The sequence below is a fragment of the Sinocyclocheilus anshuiensis genome, unplaced genomic scaffold (genome assembly GCF_001515605.1).
Source record: "Sinocyclocheilus anshuiensis isolate Anshui unplaced genomic scaffold, SAMN03320099.WGS_v1.1 scaffold264, whole genome shotgun sequence".
Classification (NCBI taxonomy): domain Eukaryota; kingdom Metazoa; phylum Chordata; class Actinopteri; order Cypriniformes; family Cyprinidae; genus Sinocyclocheilus; species Sinocyclocheilus anshuiensis.
Genome location: NW_015554061.1, coordinates 116,992 through 142,484, shown reverse-complemented (window position 1 = coordinate 142,484; position 25,493 = coordinate 116,992). Strand labels below are relative to the sequence as shown.

The following is a 25,493-nucleotide window of genomic DNA, read 5'->3' as shown; positions in this document are numbered from 1 at the left end:
TACTTACTGTTAAGGGATGAATAAATTATGATTTGGGTACTCCGTCTTTGGGTGAACTATACTTTTTTGCACACAAAAAAATATAAAGCTTTTTTTTATTTTTTTATTATTTAAGTCTAAACATAAATGAAATTCCACACAACTTATTGAAAATCATATAAGCAAGTGCACAGGAATAAATAACAGCAAAGTAATCTAACAAAAATAAATACCACACACTGCTATAGCTTGCAAACCATTTTAATGCAACATTTGAAATCATTTTCTGATGAAGGTTGCATCATGCATGACCAAAATGTTGCATCAAAATATAAATTGCTGGCTATAGCAGTGTACGGAATTCATCTGTTTTTGTTAGGCTATTATTTTATGTCTGCGACTGAAAAGTAAAATAATAATAGTAATAATAATATAAAAATACATTTATTTAACCCCTTAACTGTCACTCACATTTTTGAACATAGACGTGAAAGTGCACTATCCAAACTTAAAGTTTTATAATTCATGAATGAAAACATTTTGTAACATGATTTTGATGTACCATTTTCATGGTAATGCAATGTCTGATTTTAAAATGGTTTTCAAAGGATGAATTTTGAGATTTTAAGTTTTCAATTGATATATCATTTCTGATGATTTCTAAAGTGTGACAGAGAAAAAGGCAACAAAGAAGACTTTTTGTGACAAAGGTCAGAACTCCTGTTGTGATGTAGATTTTTGAGTTGCACTCTTTACTTACTGTTAAGGGATGAATAAATTATGATTTGGGTACTCCGTCTTTGGGTGAACTATACTTTTTTGCACACAAAAAAATATAAAGCTTTTTTTTATTTTTTTATTATTTAAGTCTAAACAAATGAAATTCCACACAACTTATTGAAAATCATATAAGCAAGTGCACAGGAATAAATAACAGCAAAGTAATCTAACAAAAATAAATACCACACACTGCTATAGCTTGCAAACCATTTTAATGCAACATTTGAAATCATTTTCTGATGAAGGTTGCATCATGCATGACCAAAATGTTGCATCAAAATATAAATTGCTGGCTATAGCAGTGTACGGAATTCATCTGTTTTTGTTAGGCTATTATTTTATGTCTGCGACTGAAAAGTAAAATAATAATAGTAATAATAATATAAAAATACATTTATTTAACCCCTTAACTGTCACTCACATTTTTGAACATAGACGTGAAAGTGCACTATCCAAACTTAAAGTTTTATAATTCATGAATGAAAACATTTTGTAACATGATTTTGATGTACCATTTTCATGGTAATGCAATGTCTGATTTTAAAATGGTTTTCAAAGGATGAATTTTGAGATTTTAAGTTTTCAATTGATATATCATTTCTGATGATTTCTAAAGTGTGACAGAGAAAAAGGCAACAAAGAAGACTTTTTGTGACAAAGGTCAGAACTCCTGTTGTGATGTAGATTTTTGAGTTGCACTCTTGTCATAAATTAATCTATTAATTTCCTACATAATTTTTAAGAAAAAAATTTGGTAAAATATCTATTTAGGAGTCTTAGACCTTTCCAACGATATAAAGTTTGTCATGATTAGATTAGGATTTAATTGTAATATAGTGAAGTAAACATAGGCGTTGGGGACGGGTGACAGTTAAAGGGTTAAAAAAGTTATTATTAAAGGTTTAATGATGTCAGTTATATGTTCCTGTAGATGAGATGGATTTCATTGGGGAGAGCGTAATAATAATAATATTTGTTCTTGGTCGGTTTACATAGTAAACAAACACACAAATTGTATAAAAAAAATAAATTTATAAAAAAAATCTTTTTATAAAAGTTTACATTTTATAAAGCTATTATAAAAGGTTTAATGACTTGTAGTAACGCTGGACATGTCAGTTATGTGTTCTTGTAGTTGGGATAATAAATCCTGCATTTCCATGGAGAGAGCATGGCCGATATCGTTGGCTGCACGTGACAGGAAGGTGTCCATTGCCTCTTGCACTTCTGAGCATTTCACTTGATCATCCAATGTCCAAATAGGAGCATGCCTCCTATCAAAACGCTTTGTGATGGGGAAGTGTAGATGACCTGGGGAACAAAGTTTGAAAGTAAAATAAATTAAAAAACTACAATGGTGACTATATTTGATCACTTAAGATGTCTTATTTATTAGCTGAAAAAGCTGTGTAAGCACTGGTTTGTTTACCGGTCAGAACTTCTTCATAACTGAGAATCAGCATCCACAGAAGCTGAAGGAGTTCATCCCATTTTCTCCACTTCTCTGCTCCATCCTGGCACACCATGCAGGGAGATCATGCGAGTTCAGCTGTTATGTAGAATAACAATGCAAAATGCTAATTTGTAATATAATAGTGCAATGATCTTTTACAGAGGGGTCTGAGGCCAGTGTGGAGCTCTTGAGGTAGTGTAGCAGCAAGTTTAGAGACATGGGCAAGCTTGTCTTCTGAGAACAAGCCTCATCCAACAGCAGCTTCAACAACTTGCATCTCAGCAGCTTGCTATCCAGAGTCCTCAGCAACAAGAGTCTAGCACACACAATGAGAAAGAACGCATAATTAGAAATGTACATAAATGCACTGTTATAATACAAAGAGCAGCAAAAACTCTTCATTTAGAGAACATTCAGTAAAGGTCAAATGATTGCAATATGTAAAATAGTGCAAGCACTGATTAGCTATGGGTTTGTTTTTTTTTTACCTTATCTGCCTGCAAGAATGCATTCTGTTAAGACAACTGAAGAGTTCTTCTGAGAGTTTGTCTGAACTGTAGTTGGGGTTCTTGTCCACCTCCAAGGCCAATGTTAACATCCTCTGAAGAGATAACACAATCCTGTAACAAATAAAGTAAATGTATCTATTTAGCAAAGAAAGAAAGGACAATCCAAACTGTTTTTTACAGACTGTCGTTGCATGGCACAAATATATCACTGTTAGAAATGTTGTTATATTACCATTCAATGTTTGGGGTCGGTAAGATTTTTTTCATCGAGGCTGCATTTATTTGATCAAAAATACAGTAAAAACAGGAAGAGTACAATATTATTACATTTTTTTTTTTTAAACAAACTTTTCTATTTTAATATACTTTAAAATGTAATTTATTCCTGCGATGGCAAAGCTGAATTTGCAGCAAAAAAACACTAGCTTCTCTATTCTTTTTTTATTCTATCTATTTGTTTTCTTTTTATTTATTATACAATTAACAAAAGCAAAAAAAAGGCCTCTAACACTAGCTTGCTCTATTCTTTTTCTATTCTATCTGTTTTCTTTTTATTTATTATATGATAAAAGAAAAACCTTGCTATGTGTACTGCGTTAAGCTAACTGAGACTTGTTATAGCACTTGCATATCATTGCTCTTTTGTTGATTTTGATTGCTTCCATTGTCCTCATTTGTAAGTCGCTTTGGATAAAAGCGTCTGCTAAAGGACTAAATGTAAATGTAAATGCAGCATCATTACTCCAGTCTTCAGTGTCACATGATCCTTCAGAAATCATTCTAATATGCTGATGAAACATTTCAAATATATTATCAATCATGAACGTAGTTTTGCTGCTTAAAGTTTGCGTTCAGTTGATACTCTCCGAAATTGCGCTACGGTTCGGTATACGGTTCGGAAGAGACAAATTGTTGAATAAAGTCGTTATTTTTGTTTTCTTTGCGTACAAAAAGTATTCTCGTCGCTTCATAAAATTCAGATTGAACTACTGATGGCAGATGGATTATTCTGACGATGTCTTTCATACTTTTCTGGACCTTGACAGTGTAATTTATTAGGCAGTCAATGGGACAGTCACAAGCCTCCCGGTTTTCATCCAAAATACCTTAAATTGTGTTCCGAAGGCGAACAAAGCTTTTACGGTTTTGGAACGACATGGGGGTAAGTGATTAATGACAAAATTTTCATTTTGGGGTGGAGTAACCCTTTAATTAAAAAAATAATAATAATCTTACTGACCCCAAACTTTTGAACGGTAGTGTATAATGATAACAAAAATTATCACTTCATATACTTAAGATAGTTGTCCTCATTCTTTGGATATTCCACATCTTTTGAGTGGTTCACTGACTCCTTAGCAGCATTCATCATCCAAACTATTATATCCCTAAGAACAAGAATCATAAAGGATTATGCCAAGCCAAAACCAATTGCAAATTAGGGACTTAAATAAAAACGGCTCCAACAATAGAGAATATAACTCACTTGACTTGCCCAAATGTTTCATTGCCACATGAAAGCATCTTCTTTGCAACAGAGTGATGAAGACACTGAGACCTGAGTTTAAAATGAAAATCATCTTCTAAAACCTGCAACACATATTGCAGGAGCATGTACTGGACCTCTGTCCGCAACCTCATAGCGTCATCCTTAAGACAGGAATAATGAAGCACAGAATGTTGAAGAAATAAAAGCATTACTTAATAATATTTTTAACATTACTTAAAGCTATTTTTTTAAAGTGCTAAATGTATATACCTGTTCATTCATAACTGACTTCATCAGTTCCCAATCGCATGGGACTGTAGAAGCATCCACAGGATGGTATCTTAACATATAAAACAAACAACTTATAAAATAAACATGAATAGTATGTTTTACACATCATTTTTGGAGGAGTTGGGCAACATCTCTGATTTACACTTGACTTCTTCATGAAAACTTAAATTGTTCATACTCCCATAACTGTTTTAAACCAAGTAGTTGCAGCTGTGATCACACTCACCTCTGAGTCTTCATCAATAGGTTATAGGCCTCTATGACTAAAACATCAGGGCTTTGTGGGTTTAAGAAAATCCCCCTGAGCAGGTGTGTCGTAATATCCACTGGTGGGTAATACCGAGGCTGAATGAAGTCAGACAGCAGCTGAAGAGTGCCTTCTGGGTAATTTTCCTCAATAGTGCTGTAGACCAAGCTAAGGCTCTGACGGCATAGAGGCTCAGCGGGGCCATAGTGTTCGTCTTCCCCATCGTCATCCTGTTAAAAACAGAAATTGACTGACTGAAATCTATTTCGTATTATAGGATAATTTTCTGGCATGTTCAGGGTGAGACCCAAGGGTGTGTCTTGCAGCAATTTTTGTCCTAAGGGCTGAGGTAAACACAAAAGACTTTATGATTCATGTTAAAATGATGAATACACAGAGTACCAATATGAAACAACCATATTATCAATATTTTGTCTATTAAACGGATACTCCACCCAAAAATGAAATTCATCTGGCATGGTATGAGGGTGAGTAAATATGACTTTCTTCCTTCAGATGAACCTGAAGATTTTCAGAAAAAATCATAAAATCTCTGTGAGTCCATATAATGCATGTGTACGGGACCCCCAAAGTATATTTTGAACTTTGAACTCATGTATGCATGTTGTGAAACACAAGAAATGACTGTCCTCTGTGCTTTCGCATCTCTCGTGGATTATTTTTCTAAAAAACTTGTTTATGTTCATCTGAAGAAAAAAAGTCATATACATATGTGACAGCATAGGTAGATGACAGAATTTTGGAGTATCCCTTTAAATCTATCTATTAAAATGTCAATGTGCATATTAAAACGTCTTACCATGTGTGGAACCGTTCCACTCATGCACTGACTAAATTTTCTGTACTGAGTCAGACAGATATGTTGTCTATCTTCTGAATTGTTTTCAGAAAGATCTGACTCCATATTATCCAGCACATTTTCATTGTCGCCATCGCTGCTTGTGTCCCAAAGCCTGATGGGAGGGCTTTCTGGGGAACCTGCATCTGAATCATTTCTGTTTTGCTCTGTTCTCTCTGGAAGGTTTGGCGAGGAGGGCTGCGAAATGAGGAGGCTGAAGGAGCTACTTGGTGAGCTCAGTGTAGACAGACCAGGGGAATGTGCTGCTGTGTCACTGGCAAGAATCTCTGTGGAAGTGGGACTGTTGGGCTTACTCTGTTTAGACGAAAACTCAGGGCTCCAGGGGGGCGATGCTCTAGATGAGGTAGGTATGGAGGGGTACGAAGGCTCGGGATGAACCTGAGTATGTAGGTCCTCATTTTTGCCGTTATTCATTGTTTCACCGTCCTCTTTTAATAAAAGTGCATTGGACACTGATGCAGTATGAGTAGCAGAAGGAAGCTCAGAGGTTTGAAATGACTGTTGACTGTTGCATGTTGTAAATGGATGATCATTATCTTCAGACTTAATGGATGAATCCGAGAATATATAAGCATCTACCTCACTCGGACAGTAATATGGACTGTCAAGATTGTAAGGAGAGAGAACACTGTCTTCCCATTTCTGTGATGAGTCAAGATTGCCTTCTTGGTCTGTTTCTATGCTGCAGACAGCTGGTGTACTAAGCTGTGTGTCTTTAGTGTTCTGCGATACATCTACAATAGAGTTCTTTAATATTTCAGATTCACATTTGAACGGACTTTTACTTTTATCACTGGAACTGCAATGTTCCAAAGACTTATCCCAGCTCAGCTGCTCAGACGGCAAGCTTGAATTACAATTTGTGTCCTGATGCAAATAATCTTCTGTACTTTGGAGCACGTCTGTGAGAGTGCTCTCCTGACTGAGTGACTTAGAGGCAACAGACTGCAGACTGCTTCCTACAAAACACACTGAATTAGCCACATCTTTGCCAATACAGGTTTGAGATTTTGATTCTTGAGCTTTTCCAAAAGATGCCGGTGTTACACGCAATTTCTTGCCTCTGCTTTCTACTGATGGCAAAGTTGCCGATGGTTTCTGCACACCAACATCATCAGGAGGATCGTCTTCACTTAGATCTATAACTTCTAGGGAGGAGCATGTATCTCTTCTTGAGCATCTTCGCCTTGGAGGGGTGAAGTTGTGGCCTGTGATATCGATGAGGACCTGAGACAAACAAATAATGAATAAAGTGGGAGAAACCAAACGAAATACAGTGAAAGATTGGTACAGACTTTTCTACACTTATGCCAGTATTGATAACTACAGAGCAGGTGGCTGTTGGCAAGTATGTCAAAAATAATAGCACTGACAACAAGGCTATCAAGCCTCCTTGAAGGGGTTGTATTTTTGCAACAATGGCCAACTGCTGTACATTGTCCCACTTATTACACTGCTATGTATCCAAATAAATAAATAGATAGATATTAAATACTGATTAAAGTTGAAGTTATTTTAGTAGCTTACTTGCACAGACCGTGAAGAGCACAGCTCTGAGAAACACTGGTTTCCCGGATGAGCGGTCAGTTAAACTCGACTGGCCAATCAGAATCGCTTATTCCAGAGACCCCATAATAAAATGCATGTAAAATTCAATGTAATCTTCTAAACGCGCATCAGTCAATTTATCGATAAACACTGCCTTGATATCAAAATAATTAAATTGAAATCTAAAATGAAATACGATAAACATACAATAAAATATCATTTATTTTATTTAAATATTTAAATTATATTTATTTAAATTTTAGTTTTGTTCTTGAAGGTTGTTGTGCTCCGCAAACCGATGAAAATCTCTTTTTAAAAATTATAAATAACTCGACGTAACGTCACCTGTGCGCGTGCCAGCGTCTCCTGCAGCTAAAATCATGTATAAAAAGCACAAACCACGTGCGGTTAGAAACAAGCGTAAATTTACGCATCACTCTAAACAAATATGCCTTTTTGCATATGGAAACCGCATGAAAGTGCTCATGTTCTGCATAGAAACTGATAAAAGTGCAAGCGGCTAACAAATAAGCAAAACATTGTGAGTCTGATACAGACAAACTGCTTGAAAATAGTCGAATAAACTTACAGGTGTGACTGGGAGCCATTGTGCTCGAATGAACGGAACTACGTCTTCTTTGTCTTCATTATAACTGCTTATAACCTCTAAATCAGAGTCGTCGTCGCTGCCCGAGCTGACACAAATAATATCCTCCATAATCCTGCCTCACCCTGCCCCATTAAACATGTTTGCGCTGACAGAGCACAGTCTTGAACAACAAACAACAAGTTCGTCCAGGCGAGAACATTGATCGTGAAATTATTGTTGTTTAGCTATTTCTTTCAAACAAGTCTCTATGAAAACAAATAATCACGGAGGTAAATATCAATACTGGTGTCACATAGGTGGAAATGTTTTGGTTTCACTATTGTAGGATTTGACGAAGGAACTTCCGCAAGTGAAATGTTGTCGATTTATGCGGAAGTGTGTTGGATTATGATTGAGAGCGATACGTTTGTACCTTGTCTGCGTCAGAATGTTTTTAGTTATGCTGCACGCAGCCACAGATTCCCGTTAAATCAACATTACATCTGATTATGAGCTTCGAACTCTGTAGATTGCAGAGCCTTATTGTCGGTCGGTCTGGCCGATATATTGGATTTGTCTCATGAAGCACGGTTACGGGGGATGTAACTCAGTGGTAGAGCGCATACTTTGCATGTATGAGGTCCCGGGTTCAATCCCCAGCATCTCCATTTTTCTTACACTTTATTTTTTGTTTGTTATATAACAGACTGTTGTCGAAGATCACGTAGATTTCTATATCATGCTGTCGATTAACATTTACATATTTATTATTTTATCAAAAGATTTATCCAAAAGCAAGGAACATCACAAGCAATTTATTTTAAGAGCCAACAACATTTAAAGTACTGCCAAATTAGTGTGTGTGTGTGTGTGTATAGTTTACCAAGTCTGCATTTTTTTGTTCAAAAATACTATAAATATTACAATACTGTGAAATATTACAATTTTAAATAACTTTTCTATTTTAATATATTTTAAAATATATTTTCTTCCTTTCAGTTCTGAATTTTCATCTTATTTATTTATTTGTTTGTTACTCCAGTCTTCAGAAATCATTCTAATATGCTTTTTATTATTAGATCCACAGATTATCCGGTTGAAAACAATTGTGCAGCTCAACTTTTTTTTTTTTTTTTTTTTTGGAAACCGGGATTTTTTCAGGATTCTTTGATGAATATAATGTTAAAAAGAACAGCATGTTCTTACTGTCACTTTTGATTAAGTAAATGTGTCCGTGGACTATTACTTTCTTTTAAAAACAAGTCTTACTGATCCCATACTTTTAAACAGTGAAATACAATACTTTTCTCTAAACAGAAGGATGAGTGACTCACTGGGAGTCTATCTTTTGTGGTATTAGTCAGAGGTGACCATAGTAAGAAATTCCAGTGCCGTCCCTTGTGAGAGCAAAGTTGAGGCCCATGTCTTGAGTGCACAATGAATATCTGTATTGCGGATTTCTTCTTAAGGCATCTCGGTTGTCTTGGAGACAAGGAACTTCACTTGGTCTTTTGTGGCTCTTGATCACTCTCTTTTTGAACACACACTTCCATTCACAGATAAACTTCCTGCCTTGTGCATCTTTCTAAAAATACATTGAACACATCTGCCCCACTAGGCCGCACACTTTGATCTGCGGGTCAAAATCATTAGCAGGACAACAAGGCAATAATGCCTCCTTTGCTCATACTGCTCTCTCTCTCTCTCTCTCTCTCTCTCTCTCTCTCTCTCTCTAAAAGTATTTTGGCCAGTTTGCAGTTCTCTTTGACAGGTTATATTCTAAGATGTTTACCAGATCAGGAGGTCAAGTTACACTATAAACATTCAGCACACGCCTCAGTTGCCCTTGTAAGTATGCTTTTCCAATCCGGCTATTTCCTTGGGACTCCCCACAGATTATCCAGCAAAAAAGACAGACTGCCTCTCTTGCTTTCTGTCATGTACAAGTTTGAACAAGTTAACCCCTGCACAGAAGTCCCAGGATTTAATTAATTGTATATGTGCCAACAAACTTTTACATTTTTTAAACACAGAAATTGTCACAAAGAAGTTACCTGATATGTCATAGTAGACCAAATAGCAACAATGCATTTAGCTAGATCTGTTCAAATCTTCATTTTTAATTATTTTTTTAATCCTTTCGTTAAAAGGATTTAATCCCAACATATCCACAACTACACACAAACCCAAAGATAAAGTGAAACCCTAATCCGGCAGTTGACTGAGATCTCACATTAAAGGATGCATATATAAATATGTAAATGTCCTTATACTATATGTTTAGAATCACTTTAGTGTTTCATCTGTTATTTAAATCTAGGAGACATTTGAGTCATTTGCATATGAAGTATAGGAAATTTGATAGAGAGTGGATGGACATGTGCAATTAAGCATGTATCTAAATCTCCTCGCTGGATATAAAGAGGCTTTTTCACACTGGTATCTTCCAAGCACAGAGAGAGAGAGTGAGCAAATGCCGATGCACTTAGCAGGGGTGGGTGGGTACATTATTGAGGGGGGTATTAGGAGTCCATTGTGAGAGTGCAGATGCAGAAGGGGGGGTGGTCTGGTTGAGGAGATGAGAGAAACACATCTGTTCAGGAACAGAGAAGGAGGGCAACGGGACAGAGCAGGCGAGTGCAAAGGAGGAAAGAAAAGAAGTTGTGAAAGTAAGCATGCCCCATTTCTTTCTGTTTTGAATAAGATCATTCATTGCATTAACTTCTTCTTTGCATTAAGTTTTCGTTGTTGCTGTCTGACTATCTTGAGCTTATTCAGAAGATTAAAATGATTCTGGATCCTTTGTTATGTCTTATAAATTGCCTTGATAATTATTTCCACCCCCCTATGTTGTGGTGTAAATTACAGCTTTAAATGAATGCACGCTGTTAAGAAATGCAGTCCATCAGGGATTAAGTGAAGCTAAAAGCTCAGTCTGAGAATGTATTACCCATATCAACAGATTTCCCAATGGTTTGTGGAAAAGCATGTATGCAAGTGTAACACTTTTTCATTTTTTGCTCATGTTTTTGGAAAATGTTTAGCTTAAAGCTTTGAAATTTAGCTTCAAACGTCTTTGACATGTTAATGGTTGTTACCTGCATCAATTAAATTTGAAAAAGTCTGAAACTGTTCAACTAGAAGTACAAAGATTGATGTTTATTTCTTTCTTGTCACTTGTAACATCATGTGATAATTGTAAATGATAACAATAAATGATAAAGCTTTATAATGTACAGCATGCAGATATATAATTTGTCTATATAGTGTTTAAAACCTTTTTAAATTCTAGACACATCCTCATATTGTAGAGTACAGTCTTGAGTACATGACTTCAGAGGACATGTAAACAGAGCAAGACAAACAAGTTGATATTGAAAATACATGTGAAATGAAATGATGACGCTAAAACACAACGTTACTTAAGGACAACATTTTTACTTAGATTTTTACACCCAAAGCAGTTCATTTAATATATTGTTATTAATACTACTACTACTAAAAAAGTAATACTTTATTATAGTTATTCATTTTATTGTTTTAAAATCATTCGTTTTTAATTTAATTTGCTGTGCGTTTGACATAAATTCTACACATCTGGAACTGTCAGATATTTTGGGAGGTTAGGTTGAGAGATTGAATTGCATATCATAAATGACATGCCGATGCATTACGTTATTACATTTATTGAGCGTCACATTTATGCAGGTTCTCCCCTACTGTCTTTCTGTGACTGGGTCAATGTCTCATCTCTCAGACACTAATAAATCCATACATATTTACATGCATACATGTGTCTCTTCCCCGTTTTCCCGTCAGTCTCCCTCCCTTTCGTACACTGTCCTCTGTCTTTGTCCTCTGATACTGGGAGTGTTTTCCTTTAATTCCATTATTCCATAACTCTTTTTTTCCATGCCCCATTCCACATCCCTCGTCTACTCTTCCAACCCGACGTCTCCCACATTTCTTTAATGAAATGACACCAGCTAATTTAATTTCTTCCTAGTCACATCTGTTGTGCTTGTCCCCTTTTCCTTTAAAATGAAACACATAAAACCTCTGTAGCCTCTTCATCCTTTTCTCTTTGATACTAGCCATCTGCAAATCAATCACGCAACATTACAACCAACGCAGTCAGCAGTGTAGTCAATCCTACAATTCCTCAACACAAGAGAGGCCACCATCTCTGATTCAGCAAAGATGACATCATTGAAATCACTTGACTAAGGAGGACTGAGATTTGCATATCTCTGTCAACAGAATTGGTTTCATAGTTCTACTATTCCAAGCAGATGATGTATACACTCTCAGTATGATGGCGATGTTTTGGACAGTAGTTGTCTTCTACATGTGTGGACGTACAATGGAAGCTTATGGAAAGGCTGGTAAAGATGCACTGCCAACCACTTTGGCGAGCACGGTTATGTCTACTGCTTTACCCACTGTGTTACCCACAGAAGATGAGAACATCAAACTTGTGGTGAGAATGTTTTGGAAGTTTTACATGATTTACAGTTTCACCTGCAGTTGGAAAAGAGTTTTCAGTGTTGTAGTCTTCTATTAAAAGTCAACATGAAATTGACCCTATATGCTTCTTACTGTGCATGATTCATTTGTGCATGTTTTTTTCACATTATTTCGTTTTTCAGAATTTTGAAGAAAAATGTAATAATCTGTTCTGCCCCTAAAATTAGCTTTTTTTTAAGAACATCACATCCCCCATCACGAATTTGTTCTTGCTAATGCATGTTATAGAACTAAATGGGGTTGCAATGGCAGTTTTATATTGCTTTCATGGTTGATATGAATACTTTTCAATAATTTCTTTTTTAAAAGATTGGAATCTAACTCTTTTATTTGAATCATTTACAAATGCATTACATAATTTATTACAATTCCCATAAATGCTTAGAAATGCCAAATTTGGGGTCATGATTTTTTAAATGTTTTTGAAAAAAGTTTCTTATGTTTACCCAGGCTACATTTATTTGATAAACTATACAGTAATATTGTGAAATATTATTACAATTTAAAAGAACTGTCTTCTAATAGAGCATATTTTAAAAATTATTACGCTGATGGCATAGCTGAATATGCTGATTTGGTGTACAAACATTTCTTATTATTATCAGTGTTGAAAAGTTGAACAGTTGTGCTGTTTAATATTATTGTGGAAATGGTCATATATTTTTTTCCAGGATTCTTTAATGAATAGAAAGTTGACAAAAAACAGCATTTATTTGAAATGTTTTTACTGTTACTTTTGATCAGTCAAATGCATCCTTGCTGAATAAAGTATTAATTTCTTTTGAAAATTTCAATGGTGGTGTATTTGAATATATTTTGATGGTTTCATATTGTTCTGTTTGGCAGGATTGGCTCACAAAGTATGGATATCTCCCGCCCCCTGATCCCTCTACAGGTCAGTTACAGGCCTGGACAGCTGTCACTCAAGCAGTGAAGAAAATGCAGAGGTTTGCTGGTTTGGACGATACAGGAGTATTAGGTATGAAAAACAAAATATGTCCCCCACTGTTTTTAAATCTCAGTCTTATTTCATAACTCTTCTATTGTGTCTTCGTCTTTACCCTTGGCTTCCTCTCACAGATGAAGAGACAGTTCAACTGATGCAGACACCCCGGTGTTCACTTCCAGATGATGATGACCAAACCATTCAGACATCGGCACTACACAGTGATGATATGCAAAATCAAAGGATGAAAAGAGCAGTTTCTACCTGGACAAGAAGAAATATCAACTGGAGGTTAGCCTGATGATTATTTTACCGGTTGTTTTTTTCTTCCTGCTTTTTCCATCCTGCATTCATCTACATGATGTACAGTATCACAGCAAAGTAAAATATTAAAAAACACCTCAGCAAATCTTAGTGTATTATTCTTTGTTTTTTCTCAGGCTGCGTTCTTACCCGGCATCCTCTAAACTGTCCCGTGAAATGATTCGCTCCCTTGTGTACTATGCACTCAGAGTGTGGGCCGATCCAACATTACTTGAGTTCCATGAGGTTGTGGTTACTTTTTAAAACTCAGTGTTCCTGAATGCTTTTGTGTTCATGGAAATTCACAGACTATGTTGAACTATTTCATATAGGTGCGAGGACCAGAGGGGGCGGATCTCCAAATAGATTTTTTGCATGGTCCCCATGGAGACGGATATCCCTTTGATGGAGCAGGTGGATCTGTTGGCCATGCCTTCTTTCCGTCAGATCCAGACAGGGCAGGTGGAGTTCATTTGGATGCAGAGGAGGAATGGGCCTTCAGACAACCAGGTAATTCTGCAAAACAATCAAAGGTAAGGAATAATGCACAAAGCTAAAGTAAAACCCAACAGGACAGTACAGGCCAATCATTTTCATCTTATGGACAAGAAATAAAAACATTATTTTTTTAACAAGTGAATTTAAGTTTTACTAAATTATAATTTACAGTATGAAAGAAAAATATTCAATTTGAGATTTGCTAAAGATTACAATTATTAAATATTTTTTGTTTTAAAGATTAGCTTTCCCATCATCTAATGCTTCCTTAATCTTATTGTAAAATATGAAATTATAGTCCAAAAATGTATAATAATTGATTGAAGCTTTACACAAAAAAAAAACTGTGATATATGTTTTTTTTTTTTTTTTTTTTTTTGGTTTTTTTTTTTTTTTTTTTTTTTTTTTTTTTTTTTTTTTTTTTTTTTGGTTGTTGAGTATCATATTCTATACATCAGACTTTGCTGGCTCATATAGTATGACATAAGGAAAATATGGAGCTCGTTCTAATTCAGAAGCCCACACTGAACAAAAATATTTGGAGCAGTTGCTTACATTTTTATGGTCAATGAGATCTTTATCTTTATTATCATTTGTCACTCTGTATCTCCCATTAATTTGTTTTAGTAAGATTTACATGCTCATGCAGTTTTATGATCAAAGCATTGCACTTTTTATTGTTGTGGGTAAAACATAATGCAATGCAATACAATGATGAATGAGAAATTCTTCAGAAGCCTGGTGTATCATATTTGATACATTTAACATGATTTAAAAAAAAATGATGATGTATAGATCAAATGTATAGATGTATAGATCAAACCAAAGTTGCTTCAGTCCAGTAAGTTCATTTTGCCAAATTATAACAATATAAAAGTTATTACATTTACTTTATAAAATCAGTAAAGATTTCACAGCAAAAAAGCCACGTTCACCAAAATCTGAAGGTAGATGTTACTGAAAAGCCTTTTATTTGCTAAAAAAAATTTATAAATTATCAATCAGATGACAGAAGATAACATATTTTTCAGCAAAATTTTGACCATGTTGATAATTTAGAGGCCTTGGAAATTTACGCATCAAATATGATACAGTAGACCTTTAGGCTAATAGGGTTCAGTATCAGCTCATATATATCCAGTATATTGATCATAACTTAATTCAACATGTGCACATTTACACACAGCAACGGAGGGCACAGATCTGTTCACGGTACTGGTGCATGAGCTTGGTCACGCCCTCGGACTGACCCATTCATCAGCACGCCAATCTGTAATGCGTCCATACTACCAGGGGCCCCTAGGAGACCCGTTACACTGTAGCCTGGGACACCATGACCTTCAACTCATCACAGCCCTTTATGGTAACTGTCATTAAACGCCTTGTTTGGTATCTCTGTTTGGCAATTATAGCTCATAAAGACTCAAAGTATCTATTCTGCATGTGTGTCTGTTTATGAATTCAGGTAAGAGGGGTAACCATGTTCCAACGGACAGACCTCTTCTTCTGACGGAAGCTCAATCGCGTCACAGACATGGAGGAATACACCGGCTCACACACATGTACAGACATGCTCACAGCCATTTGGACAGGTAAGAAAGAATCAAGTAAAACTTTTGAATTGAACATCAAATCAAAAATGAGATTATATACACAAATTCTGCACAAATAATGCTGGAATACACTACATATAAACAGATTTTTAGGAGTAAATGGAGAAAAACTGAACATCAAATGACCGAGGATCACACACTACCAGACTTTCAAGTAGTGTGAAAACTCAAGCAGAAACATGAGCCTCATTGATAGGAGGCACATGACAAATACAATATATATATATCTAACATGGGCTAAAAATATCAGACATGTTTGATGTTTGAAATCTGTCAGCTCTGACTGCTCATAATCTGTAGACTGGCTCTAATTTTCGGCAACAAGTATTGACTATAGACTGCAAATATGAGGAAATATGTGGCCAAGAGTCATGTGTATTCATGCTTTAACTTGTAAATACATTAGATTGTAGAAAACTGATTCAGACTGACTTTAAAGGCAAAAGATGTTTAAAGGGATAGTTCACCCAAAAATGAAATTCTGTCATTATTTTGAACAGTTGCTGAAAGCCATTGACTTTTTTTCCATACAATGGAAGTCAATGGCTACCGTCAACTGTTTGGTTACCAATATTCTTCAAATTGTCTTCTTTTATGTTCAACTCATACAGGTTTAGAACAACATGAGAATTTTCATTTTTGGGTAAACTATACCTTTAAATATTCAAAGTCCTGTTTCTTAGTTGTTTTATTTTTTATTAACTAAAAGAAGTTTGTTAAAATTTTCAATGTATTTTAATTAAGAGAAAAATCATTTGAAATGTCTCTTTTTGTCTCAAGTTCTGTGGATCGCTGTAACACCAGTTTTGATGCAGTTGCCAAGATTCGAGGAGAGATCTTTTTCTTCAAAGGTAGATACTTGTAGCTTGAACGGATTTAAGGAGTTATTTGATATGTTAACAAAAACACTTCCTCCACTTGTGTTGTCATCTTCTTAGTCCTCGTTATTGCTATACAACACTCTGTATCCATCCAGCCAGTGTCACCATATACAGTAACAGTACAAAGTATTTATTTATATTTCTCCTATGTCTCTCATACCTTTCCTCGTGCATTTTGCAGGGCAGAACATGTGGAGAGTGAGCAGAGGTGGTCTGGTGTCAGTCAGGGCTGTTCCTGTACAGAGACTTTGGTCAGCACTTCCTTCTTCACTGCCTCCACTGCGAGCGGTTATGGAAAGACACACAGATCATGCCATCATCTTTATCAGTGGTCAGTTTCCCAGCACAATCACATCACAAACGCATGCTGAAAATTCAAAAACTAAAATTCATGCTGAATTCTAATTGTGCACCACACTTTTGAGAGTTAATTTATGTAATTTAAAGAGATTTATTTTACTTGGCCATAATGCAAAGAATAAAAATATGACAGAAGCTAAGTGTAAATTGGGTAAATAGCAGAGGTGTAAAGAGTACCTGAAAACCATACTGTATCTGTAAAAGTACAGATACCTTACAGTGAAAATTACTCCAAGTTACAAGTCAGTTCCAAAACAACTTGAGTAAAAGTCTGATTTTAACAGTTTTACTTAGCTATATTAAATATAGGCTCAAAGATGCACTAGTCAAAGAGACATGCCAGTGAAAAACAAGAAAGAGTTGATTTGTGAGGAGAGCAATCGCGTTTATTTTCTAAAACCAAAATAAAACTCAACACCTCAAAAATATAATGGATAAATAAAATAAGGTTAAGTCAAATTAAAAAGTCAAAGCCTCCTTGCACTGGATGTGCTGGTTTCAGCCTCATCGCCGGCTGCAGTCATGTCCTCATCTCATATATAAAACTCCTGTGATTCACAACTACTTGCTAAGGAACGTAGCCTACGTAAAGTAGCCTTGTTGACAAGTTTGGGTGAGTAAGGGCAAAACACACAAGATATAGTACTTTCAGTGCCCTCTAGTTGGCTATATCACTTCTTTTGTAGTAGAAATAAACTGCTGCAGAAAAGCTAGGTGCCATGCAAAATGTAATGTGTAACTGCAACACTCATTTCAAATGTAGTGGAGTAAAGAGTACAGATGCTTGTTCAAAAATGTAGTGAAGTAGAGAGTAAAAGTTGCTAATATCTTTGATACTCAGTAGAACTACAGAGTATACAAAAAGATACTCAAGTACAGTAATTAATTACATTTACTCAAATACTTTACACCTCCGTTAAATAGTAGTAAAATACAAAATGTAAACAGTAGTAAGATGCTATTTTCACTTAGTGTATTGAATGCTATTCATACTAACATTTTGAACAAAAAGCTGAAAAAAGACTATGAATTGGATTCAGAACAATAATCAAAACGTAGGTAAAGTTGATCAACACGCCAAAGCTTGACAGTCATTATTACCTCTTCATTGGTCATCATTTTATTCCATAACGTTACCCAGTTTTGATACTGTTTTATGTCTGATGATCGTGTTAGAATACATGTGGAAGCATCTGTTGTTTCGGTTTCTTCTTCACTTGTGTTTTTTGAAAATTCTGTACAGAAAATGTGTACTAGCGCCCCCTACAGTATAACAATGAAAACACGGATTCTACGAGCACTTTCTAAGTATAAGTCAAGTATACTTAAATGCCATTTTAAGTATACTTCTGAGAAGTACATAAAGCCAATTTCTGAGAAGTACATAAAAAGTAGACTAAAAGTATACTTTCCTATTTTTTTGTTTAAAAGAAGTATACTAATAGCACACTTGAATAAACTTCTTTTTCGTAAGGGTATAGGCAGATGCTATTTGCACCATAATGTATTGTAGTATATTTATAAAACAGCATGCAGTATACTCATTCAACATATTCAGTGAATATATTTATATTTATTATAATCATAAATGAGTGCTGCCTTATTGAGACCTTTAGTAATTTTGTTATATGCTTTTGTATTTTTATTTAACTATTTCTGTTTAGATATAATTTAATTTTTATTTTAGTTTTTATTTATTTCCATTTTAGTAATTTTAGTACTTCAAATTATTTCAGTTAGTTGCCAAGGCAAAATTTCTGACATTTCATTTATTTTTTTATTTAATTTTAAATTTTTTTACGTTTTTCCATCTAATATTTAAATTTTATTTTATTTCAGATTTATTTCAATTAAAAAAAAATGTTTCAATAGTTTTATTTAATAGTGACAGCACGGTAAAAATATGAGCTGCCAGAACATACTGTTCAGTTGATGAGCCATCCAATTTCCGATCTGTGATATGCAAAGAATGGGATCAGTAAAAGGCGGATTCAAATTCGAGTCGATCCACTATCCTTACTCTACACACCACTATTCCTGTTACCAGATGGGTTTCTTTTTTTTAATTTTGTCTGATGGGCAGAGCTAGAGTAAATAGCCTTTGCCAACAAGATAGGCTATTTGCACTTAGTGTAAATAGACACGCTGTAAAAAATACCTTATATTTTCACGTAAAACAGATTTTGAGATCATTTCTACAACCTTGCTATTTATATGTGCAAGTGATCATCAGTTGACACCAATGACTTGACACCACTCTACTTAAAGTAAACTACTAAACATACATGTGCAGGTTCCCAGGTTTGGCTGTTTAAGGATCTGTCACTCCAAGAGGGTTTCCCTCAGCCTCTGTCTACTCTGGCTCCTGAGGACTCAGAAGGAGGGTGGCAAGGATTGCACTGGGACCCAAAGCAGGGTGTGGTGTGGGGGTCTGTGAGAGAGGATGGAGAGCAAGGAGAGGAAAGTGAAGTCTGGAGAGAGCTCATTGAAGAAGGAGTGAATGGAATCATCATGGAGAATGCCGATGAGAGAGAAAGGACTGGGGACTTTAAGGGTGTGTTGCTTCAAAACCATTAGTTAAAATATATAAATACTACTGCATTGCATGGGAATGTATGTGTGACACTGTTTTAGAGCGCTACTGATTTACTTATTTTTTTTATTCTCTATATCAATCAGGTTCAACCTACCTTTTCAAAGGCAATTCCTACTGGAAATTTACTCACCCAGGCTCCGCCCCTGAAGAAGGATACCCTCGGCTTCTGGCCACTGATTGGTTGGACTGCCCTCAGCCTTCCTCTTACAGCACCGGTGACATCTCTTTGATCTCCCACTACGGTCAACAGGAGCTTCGTGAGCAGAAAGGGCAAAGAATAATCGACCAGATCAGGCACAAAGACAAAACCGAAAGAGATAAACCTTATCGCTGGGACTGTCCATGTCTAAACAGTGCAGTGACTCAAAGTGGGCCTATTTTACTGCCCATTTTATTTCTGATCACTGGGACTTGTAATCCATCACTTTAATTTTTTCATTTGTTTACATAGTCATACCCCAAAATAACTTTTTCCTTTACTTTCAATCTCTGACCGAAGGAAGTGACTAAAATAGTTGGTAAGAAGATTTCTAACAACCATTAAACATTAATGATTTACAGTTCACAGAGTCTGTCAGCTCACTAAAGATTTCACTAAAGACGGCAAATAATATTGTGCTAGAGTTTAAAAGTATAACAATATATATATGTAGTATTTTGATTCTGAAGATGTAGAGAGCAAATGTCATAAAATGACTTGACCATAAAATGTCATAAAATGATCCATGGGTTTCAAAATGTGATTTATTCATACATTCCCTTATTAAAATAGTTTGAGAATTTTGATTAATCATGAAGTGCATATAAAAATGACTGTGCTTGTCATACACTTGGGAATTACCAATGTACTTTTATAAAATAATGTACTACTGTGGGAAGGACGGTCAAATAACAACAGATCAGTAAAGTATCATTTACAGAACAAAATCTATTATAATAAAATAAAAATGAAAATGCAATGTAAATTTGATTTAATATATTTTATGGATACTATTATTATTAATATATTTTATAAATATTGTTTTTCTTTGACAATTTTCTTTATTCTTTTTTTAAACATGTACCCTAAAGACTGTACCAATAAAAAGAAAAATAAGAACATTATTTCATTCCACAATTACTTGAATGCTGTGTCAACTCAGGGTTTTCCTGGTCCCTAAAGTTCACAATTTTTTTAATTCATTACAGAATACTGGCACTGTCATCACAAAAACGCAAACTGTTGCATCACTTCAGAACATCCAGATGATAATATGTGATAAGCTGTTCTATATAAAGTACTTGTTCCCCAGGTGATGCTGCATAATTTTCTGAAATCCTCTTCTTAAGTTCTACAATGTCTTCTTCTGTGGTCTTGGCTGCTCTTCTGGGCCTGTTTAGTTCGAGTCAGGCATCTCTGCCAGACTGTAAGGAGCTCATAACACCACGAACCCTGGAGGATGACAATAAAAGTGTAAGTGCATTATTAATATATTTTAGAGCAAGTATTCTTTTATAGTAAATGAACACTACGGGAGATTATTTAAGGAACATACATTTCACAACTTCTTTTCTCTTCCAAACAGATCATGGGTAAATGGATCTTCCTTGAAGGCATAGCTGATCACCACTTATTTACAGATATCTTGAAGACTGTGAACAGCTCATGGATGGAGTTTGGCCCAAGCACTCTTGCAAAAACTTTAACCCTCAGTCAAGGGAATATGCTGTAAGGCTGTCCTGTAAACTAAAGCTAAACTAAATGAATTTTATAATTATGATGACCAGCATTCTGAATCTGATATCTCTCTCCCTCTCAGAAATGGAAAGTGTGAATTTTGCACCATTAACACAACTGTTAAAGATAGTATTTTTTATGCCAGTGGTAAGTTAACAAAAGCGTATTTATTTCAGGTAAAACTCATGGACTCTGAGTACTAATGAATGTTATGTTGGTGTTTTTGGTCCACAGGAAATGACATAGTATCAGAGGGCAAGTTCTTGCCGTCCTGTCCTGACTGTCTCACCATGAACTTCATCAGCCAATTCAAAAATAAGACCATATATTCTTTATATTTATTCAGTAAGTCACAAAATCCATAGGCATGTGGAATCCATGTAGACACATTGCATCATATTAAAATTATGTATTCCATGACCAACTGTGGAAAAAGCATTCATTTATTTCTTCTTTGTTCCTGCAGAGAGAGAGAGCAACCGAACCGAGTCTGACATGGACACCTACTGGAAGCAAGCCGAGTGTCTCGGATTCAAAAGAGAAACCCAGTACTCCTATGATGGAGTAACAGGTCAGTTTGGGTCATCCTTAGGGGGTTGCAACTGGTGCGGTTGCACCCCCCCCCCGGGTCAACTAAGGACGGCCCTAACAACAGCTATTGGTTCTGATGTAGAGCAGTTACTGCTCCTGGTCATTTGAGATTCAATATCACTTATAAATATGTATAAAACATGATTTCAGATACAGAAGTTACAGGTAAATCTCACAAAATCATTCTATAACATGTTTAGGTCATAATTTAACCCCCAAATCAAAAAGAAATCAGAATTAAGAGATACTGAATTAATTGCACATTAATAGTTTTTTTTCTTCTTCTCCTCTTATTGCAGAACTCTGTCATGTGATCAAGGACAACTCATCTGACCAGAAGCCAAGTTTGGACAAATCAGATCAATAATACATGCATTAAACCTTTTTTTGTGATCAAATTTGTAAGAACCCCCATGACAAAGTTAAATTGAATAAAGAATCTTTTTTATTCATCGTGTCATTGTTTGTTTGTGTGTGTGTGTGTGTGTGTTTTAATAAGTGGTAATAACAAAAGTTCACATTCATACCATTCATACATAAATGATTATGAATGTGACTGTGTGGGTAAGTTCAGTATCTTTTGGGATTGTCCTCATTTCTAAAGGCTCAAGGTTATTCTGACAGGGGTGTTTCCCAGTTGTCCAAAGTCCAGAGATTTACACACTCAATTCAATCCAGTTAACTAGAATTCTCAGAACCTGTTGCATCACTTCAGGGAGAAAAAAAAAACAGTACTGTGTATCTGGACTATTTAGGGTACTTGATCCACACAGCATGATTTTTTGAAATCATGAAATCAAGAACCTCTTCTGAAGTTCTACAATGTCTATGTACATCAGTGGTTTTAAATGCTCTGGGCCTGTTTAGTTTGAGTCAGGCATCTCTGCCAGACTGTAAGGAGCTCATAACACAGCAGATGACAATAAATGTGTAAGTGCATTATTAATATATTTTAGAGCAAGTATTCTTTTATAGTAAATTAACACTACAGGAGCTTATGAGGAAACAGGGAACATTTATTTTCTTCGAAAAAGATAAATAGATCATAGTTGATAACCACTTATTTACATATTTTTACCCCAAATTTACCTAAAAAAATGGATAAATATAAATAATCAGTAAATTGTGAAGTTATTATTTACTTATCTGCTATCAAAACTGAGTCAAATATGCATTAATATGGTCAAACTAATATGCTGTTCATAATAAAAATTAAGATTGCTTAACAACTCATATGGTTTATAGAACAACCTGTAGTTTATGATGTATAATTTGATTAGTGACTAGTGTTAAAAGCAGAGTCCTGTGCCATTCAGAACTGAAAATACCTTTTAAATTCCAGTTCAATTTCTAACTTTCAATTGAGGCATCAAACATAAAATAAATGTATTTAAAATGGAATGAAAATATGTAAATGCTCTACATGCAATCTTTTTTAATAATACTTGTAGAAACCTATAAGGATTTGCATTTAATGACAAAAGAAATGTAGAATTAATTTAGATACAAATTTCTACAGGTGGCATTTTAGTAGTAGTAGTAGTAGTAGTAGTAGTATCTAATGTTTCTGGAACTACATCATATGTTGTGTATATAAGTTTATGTAATTTACTGTATTGAAACAAATATTAAATTATGATTATTAATTAATAAATTATTATTATTAAATAAATTAACTAACTTGCTTACATTTTATATTTTATGGACCATGGTGGAGTAAGTTCTTAAAGTTTCAATTTTACTGATTAATTTTGTTTACAATAGATCATGGGGAAATGGATTGTCCGTGAAGGTGTCTCTGATCACCAGTTATATATGAACTCACTGAAGAGTGCCAACACTTCATAGATGGGTGTTGGACCGAGAACTCCTGCAAACACCGCATCCCTTGGTCACAGGTACATCAAGTAAGATTCTTTACATTAAGATGCTTCCTCTAGTTTGTGCATCCTTTGTAATTTAATGCTTAACGACCAGGATTTTGAGTCATATCTATCTGATCATTCTCCCCATCAGAAATGGAGATAGTCTATAGAAAGTTTATAATATAGTATAATAACAACATAACTCTTAAAGACAGCACCTTTATCTCTTTGGTAAGACAATTTCATTCAACACATTGTGTTAACACTTTTTTCAGCTGAGATCAAGGGTTGTTGACTTGCATATCTTTTTGATCTAAAGAAAATGACATCAACAGAGGGCAGGTTTCTCCCATCCTGCCCTGACTGCCTCACCATGCACATAAATCAATTCAATAATATGACCAAAAACACACTCTACCTCTTCAGTAAGTCACACTTGCCATCGACAGGGACTGTTAAAAAATAAATAAATAAATAAAAAAATAGCACAAATTTTTCTTATTTGACCCTGCACACACACAGAGCGAGAGAGCGAGAGAGAAAAATGAGTCTGACATGAACTGGAAGCAAGCTGTGTGTGGAATCAAAGGAGAAAGCCAGTACTCCTATGATGGAGTACCGGGTCAGAGAACCCAGTCTGAGCCAAAACTTGTGAATATCATGTGTTGATCAATATTCTACAGAACCTCTTAAGCAAATATCAATATAATTTAATTGTGGTTGCAAATATCAGGAAATACACACACACCTGCAAAATATTTGATGAAGGTATTTATTGTGTCTAATTTAATTTTGTTTCCCCCTTCTTCTCATTGCAGAACCCTGTCATGTGGCTAAGGACAGCTCGCCTGAGCAGAAGTCAAATTTGAACAATAAATAATGGACACTGAAATATGAATATAAAAGAGAGACAAATATTGTGACAATAAAAATTATACTCATGAAAGCATGTCACATTTCAACATTTACACAATTTTATATCTATGTGACGATTATTTCACCCACACCTTAGTCATAATTTCTATAGCCTATTATTCTCCTTTGAATAGGCTTAGCTTACCTATACCTTTTCACATGTCAAGTCAAATGCCTAATTTGGATCAATGGATGTTTAAAATGGAATTAAAGGAATTGAAAAAGAAAGTAAGATGTTATGCTTTTTATCAACATTAAACAAATATAAAGAGTTTGGTGACCCCTGAGAAAGAGGTTCACGTTTTAATTAAGTGTTGTTAGAGACTCCACCCCTAGGTGTCACTTTTTCCACATACAATCCTTCATTGAGTCGGAAGGCTCCAGAGTCCAGATCATTCCTATAAATGACCAGTCACCATTAGCCTTACAATACATTTGACAGATAAGTCAGGGAGACCCGTTAGACCACCTGAACAACAGCTCCAAGACACTGGTAAACCAGCTTAAACCAAACTAATGTCTGATTGTGACCGGTTCCATTATTACACTATAAAATAAGTGAATTGAATCACTTATTTTATTATTATCTTTATCTTATTATCTTGTTATCTTATTATCAGAATCAGAATGAGCTTTATTGCCAGGTATGTTTACACATACGAGGAATTTGTTTTAGTTACAGAAGCTCCACAGTGCAACAGAATGACAGTGACAAGACAGGACGCAGATAATAAAGAATACTATACCAGGGGTGCCCAAGCTCGGTCCTGGAGGGCCGGTGTCCTGCAGAGTTTAGCTCCAACCCCAATTAAACACACCTGAACCAGCTAATCAAGCTCTTACTAGACATAGGGCCTACTAGAAACTTTGTAGCAGGTGTGTTGAGGCAAGTTGGAGCTAAACTCTGCAGGACACC

At 35.2% G+C, this 25,493-nt stretch overlaps 3 protein-coding genes and 1 non-coding gene across 5 annotated transcripts; 3 read left to right on the top strand and 1 right to left on the bottom strand.

Moving 5' to 3' along the window:
• Positions 1-1,846: 1,846 nt before the first annotated feature.
• Positions 1,847-8,387, bottom strand: LOC107668579 (SUMO-interacting motif-containing protein 1-like). Its single transcript, XM_016460515.1, has 10 exons — positions 7,766-8,387; positions 5,569-6,855; positions 4,728-4,978; positions 4,481-4,550; positions 4,208-4,371; positions 4,017-4,109; positions 2,701-2,832; positions 2,372-2,528; positions 2,189-2,273; positions 1,847-2,070 (listed from the first exon to the last, which is right to left on the bottom strand). Exons 1-10 carry the CDS (start codon positions 7,892-7,894, stop codon positions 1,847-1,849), a joined length of 2,592 nt encoding a protein of 863 aa, XP_016316001.1. The 5' UTR covers positions 7,895-8,387.
• trnaa-ugc (transfer RNA alanine (anticodon UGC)) lies at positions 8,362-8,433 on the top strand. The gene has a single exon. It is a non-coding gene; the product is annotated as a tRNA-Ala (tRNA).
• Positions 8,434-10,353: 1,920 nt separating this feature from the next.
• On the top strand, positions 10,354-20,818 carry LOC107668580 (matrix metalloproteinase-17-like). Of its 2 annotated transcripts, XR_001631911.1 has the most exons (13): positions 10,354-10,434; positions 11,907-12,245; positions 13,139-13,271; positions 13,373-13,529; positions 13,679-13,787; positions 13,874-14,051; positions 15,226-15,402; positions 15,505-15,631; positions 16,433-16,503; positions 16,715-16,864; positions 19,187-19,447; positions 19,573-20,007; positions 20,782-20,818. XR_001631911.1 is itself a non-coding variant. In XM_016460516.1 (12 exons), the coding sequence occupies exons 2-12, from the start codon at positions 12,078-12,080 to the stop codon at positions 19,917-19,919; spliced, it is 1,878 nt and encodes a 625-aa protein (XP_016316002.1). In that variant the 5' UTR covers positions 10,354-10,434; positions 11,907-12,077; the 3' UTR covers positions 19,920-20,464. The 2 variants fall into 2 exon arrangements, 1 of the variants encoding a protein (XP_016316002.1); XM_016460516.1 differs by lacking the exon at positions 20,782-20,818 and having other exon boundaries at positions 19,573-20,464.
• LOC107668582 (saxitoxin and tetrodotoxin-binding protein 1-like) lies at positions 20,775-22,187 on the top strand. Its single transcript, XM_016460519.1, has 6 exons — positions 20,775-20,942; positions 21,055-21,197; positions 21,289-21,353; positions 21,441-21,551; positions 21,673-21,777; positions 22,097-22,187. Exons 1-6 carry the CDS (start codon positions 20,826-20,828, stop codon positions 22,162-22,164), a joined length of 609 nt encoding a protein of 202 aa, XP_016316005.1. The 5' UTR covers positions 20,775-20,825; the 3' UTR covers positions 22,165-22,187.
• The last annotated feature ends 3,306 nt before the right edge of the window (positions 22,188-25,493 follow it).

Excerpts from the sequence above, each read along its gene's own strand:
- LOC107668579 (XM_016460515.1), bottom strand. The coding sequence starts at position 7,894 with ATGGAGGATATTATTTGTGTCAGCTCGGGCAGCGACGACGACTCTGAT. Across the intron at positions 2,833-4,016 it reads AATGAGGACAACTATCTTAA|GATTGTGTTATCTCTTCAGA; the intron begins GTATATGAAGTG and ends TATTTGTTACAG. Across the intron at positions 2,071-2,188 it reads TTATGAAGAAGTTCTGACCG|GTCATCTACACTTCCCCATC; the intron begins GTAAACAAACCA and ends TTTGTTCCCCAG.
- LOC107668580 (XM_016460516.1), top strand. The coding sequence starts at position 12,078 with ATGATGGCGATGTTTTGGACAGTAGTTGTCTTCTACATGTGTGGACGT. Across the intron at positions 13,272-13,372 it reads GGACGATACAGGAGTATTAG|ATGAAGAGACAGTTCAACTG; the intron begins GTATGAAAAACA and ends TTCCTCTCACAG. Across the intron at positions 14,052-15,225 it reads ATGGGCCTTCAGACAACCAG|CAACGGAGGGCACAGATCTG; the intron begins GTAATTCTGCAA and ends ATTTACACACAG.
- LOC107668582 (XM_016460519.1), top strand. The coding sequence starts at position 20,826 with ATGTCTTCTTCTGTGGTCTTGGCTGCTCTTCTGGGCCTGTTTAGTTCG. Across the intron at positions 20,943-21,054 it reads TGGAGGATGACAATAAAAGT|ATCATGGGTAAATGGATCTT; the intron begins GTAAGTGCATTA and ends TCTTCCAAACAG. Across the intron at positions 21,552-21,672 it reads ATATTCTTTATATTTATTCA|AGAGAGAGAGCAACCGAACC; the intron begins GTAAGTCACAAA and ends TTGTTCCTGCAG.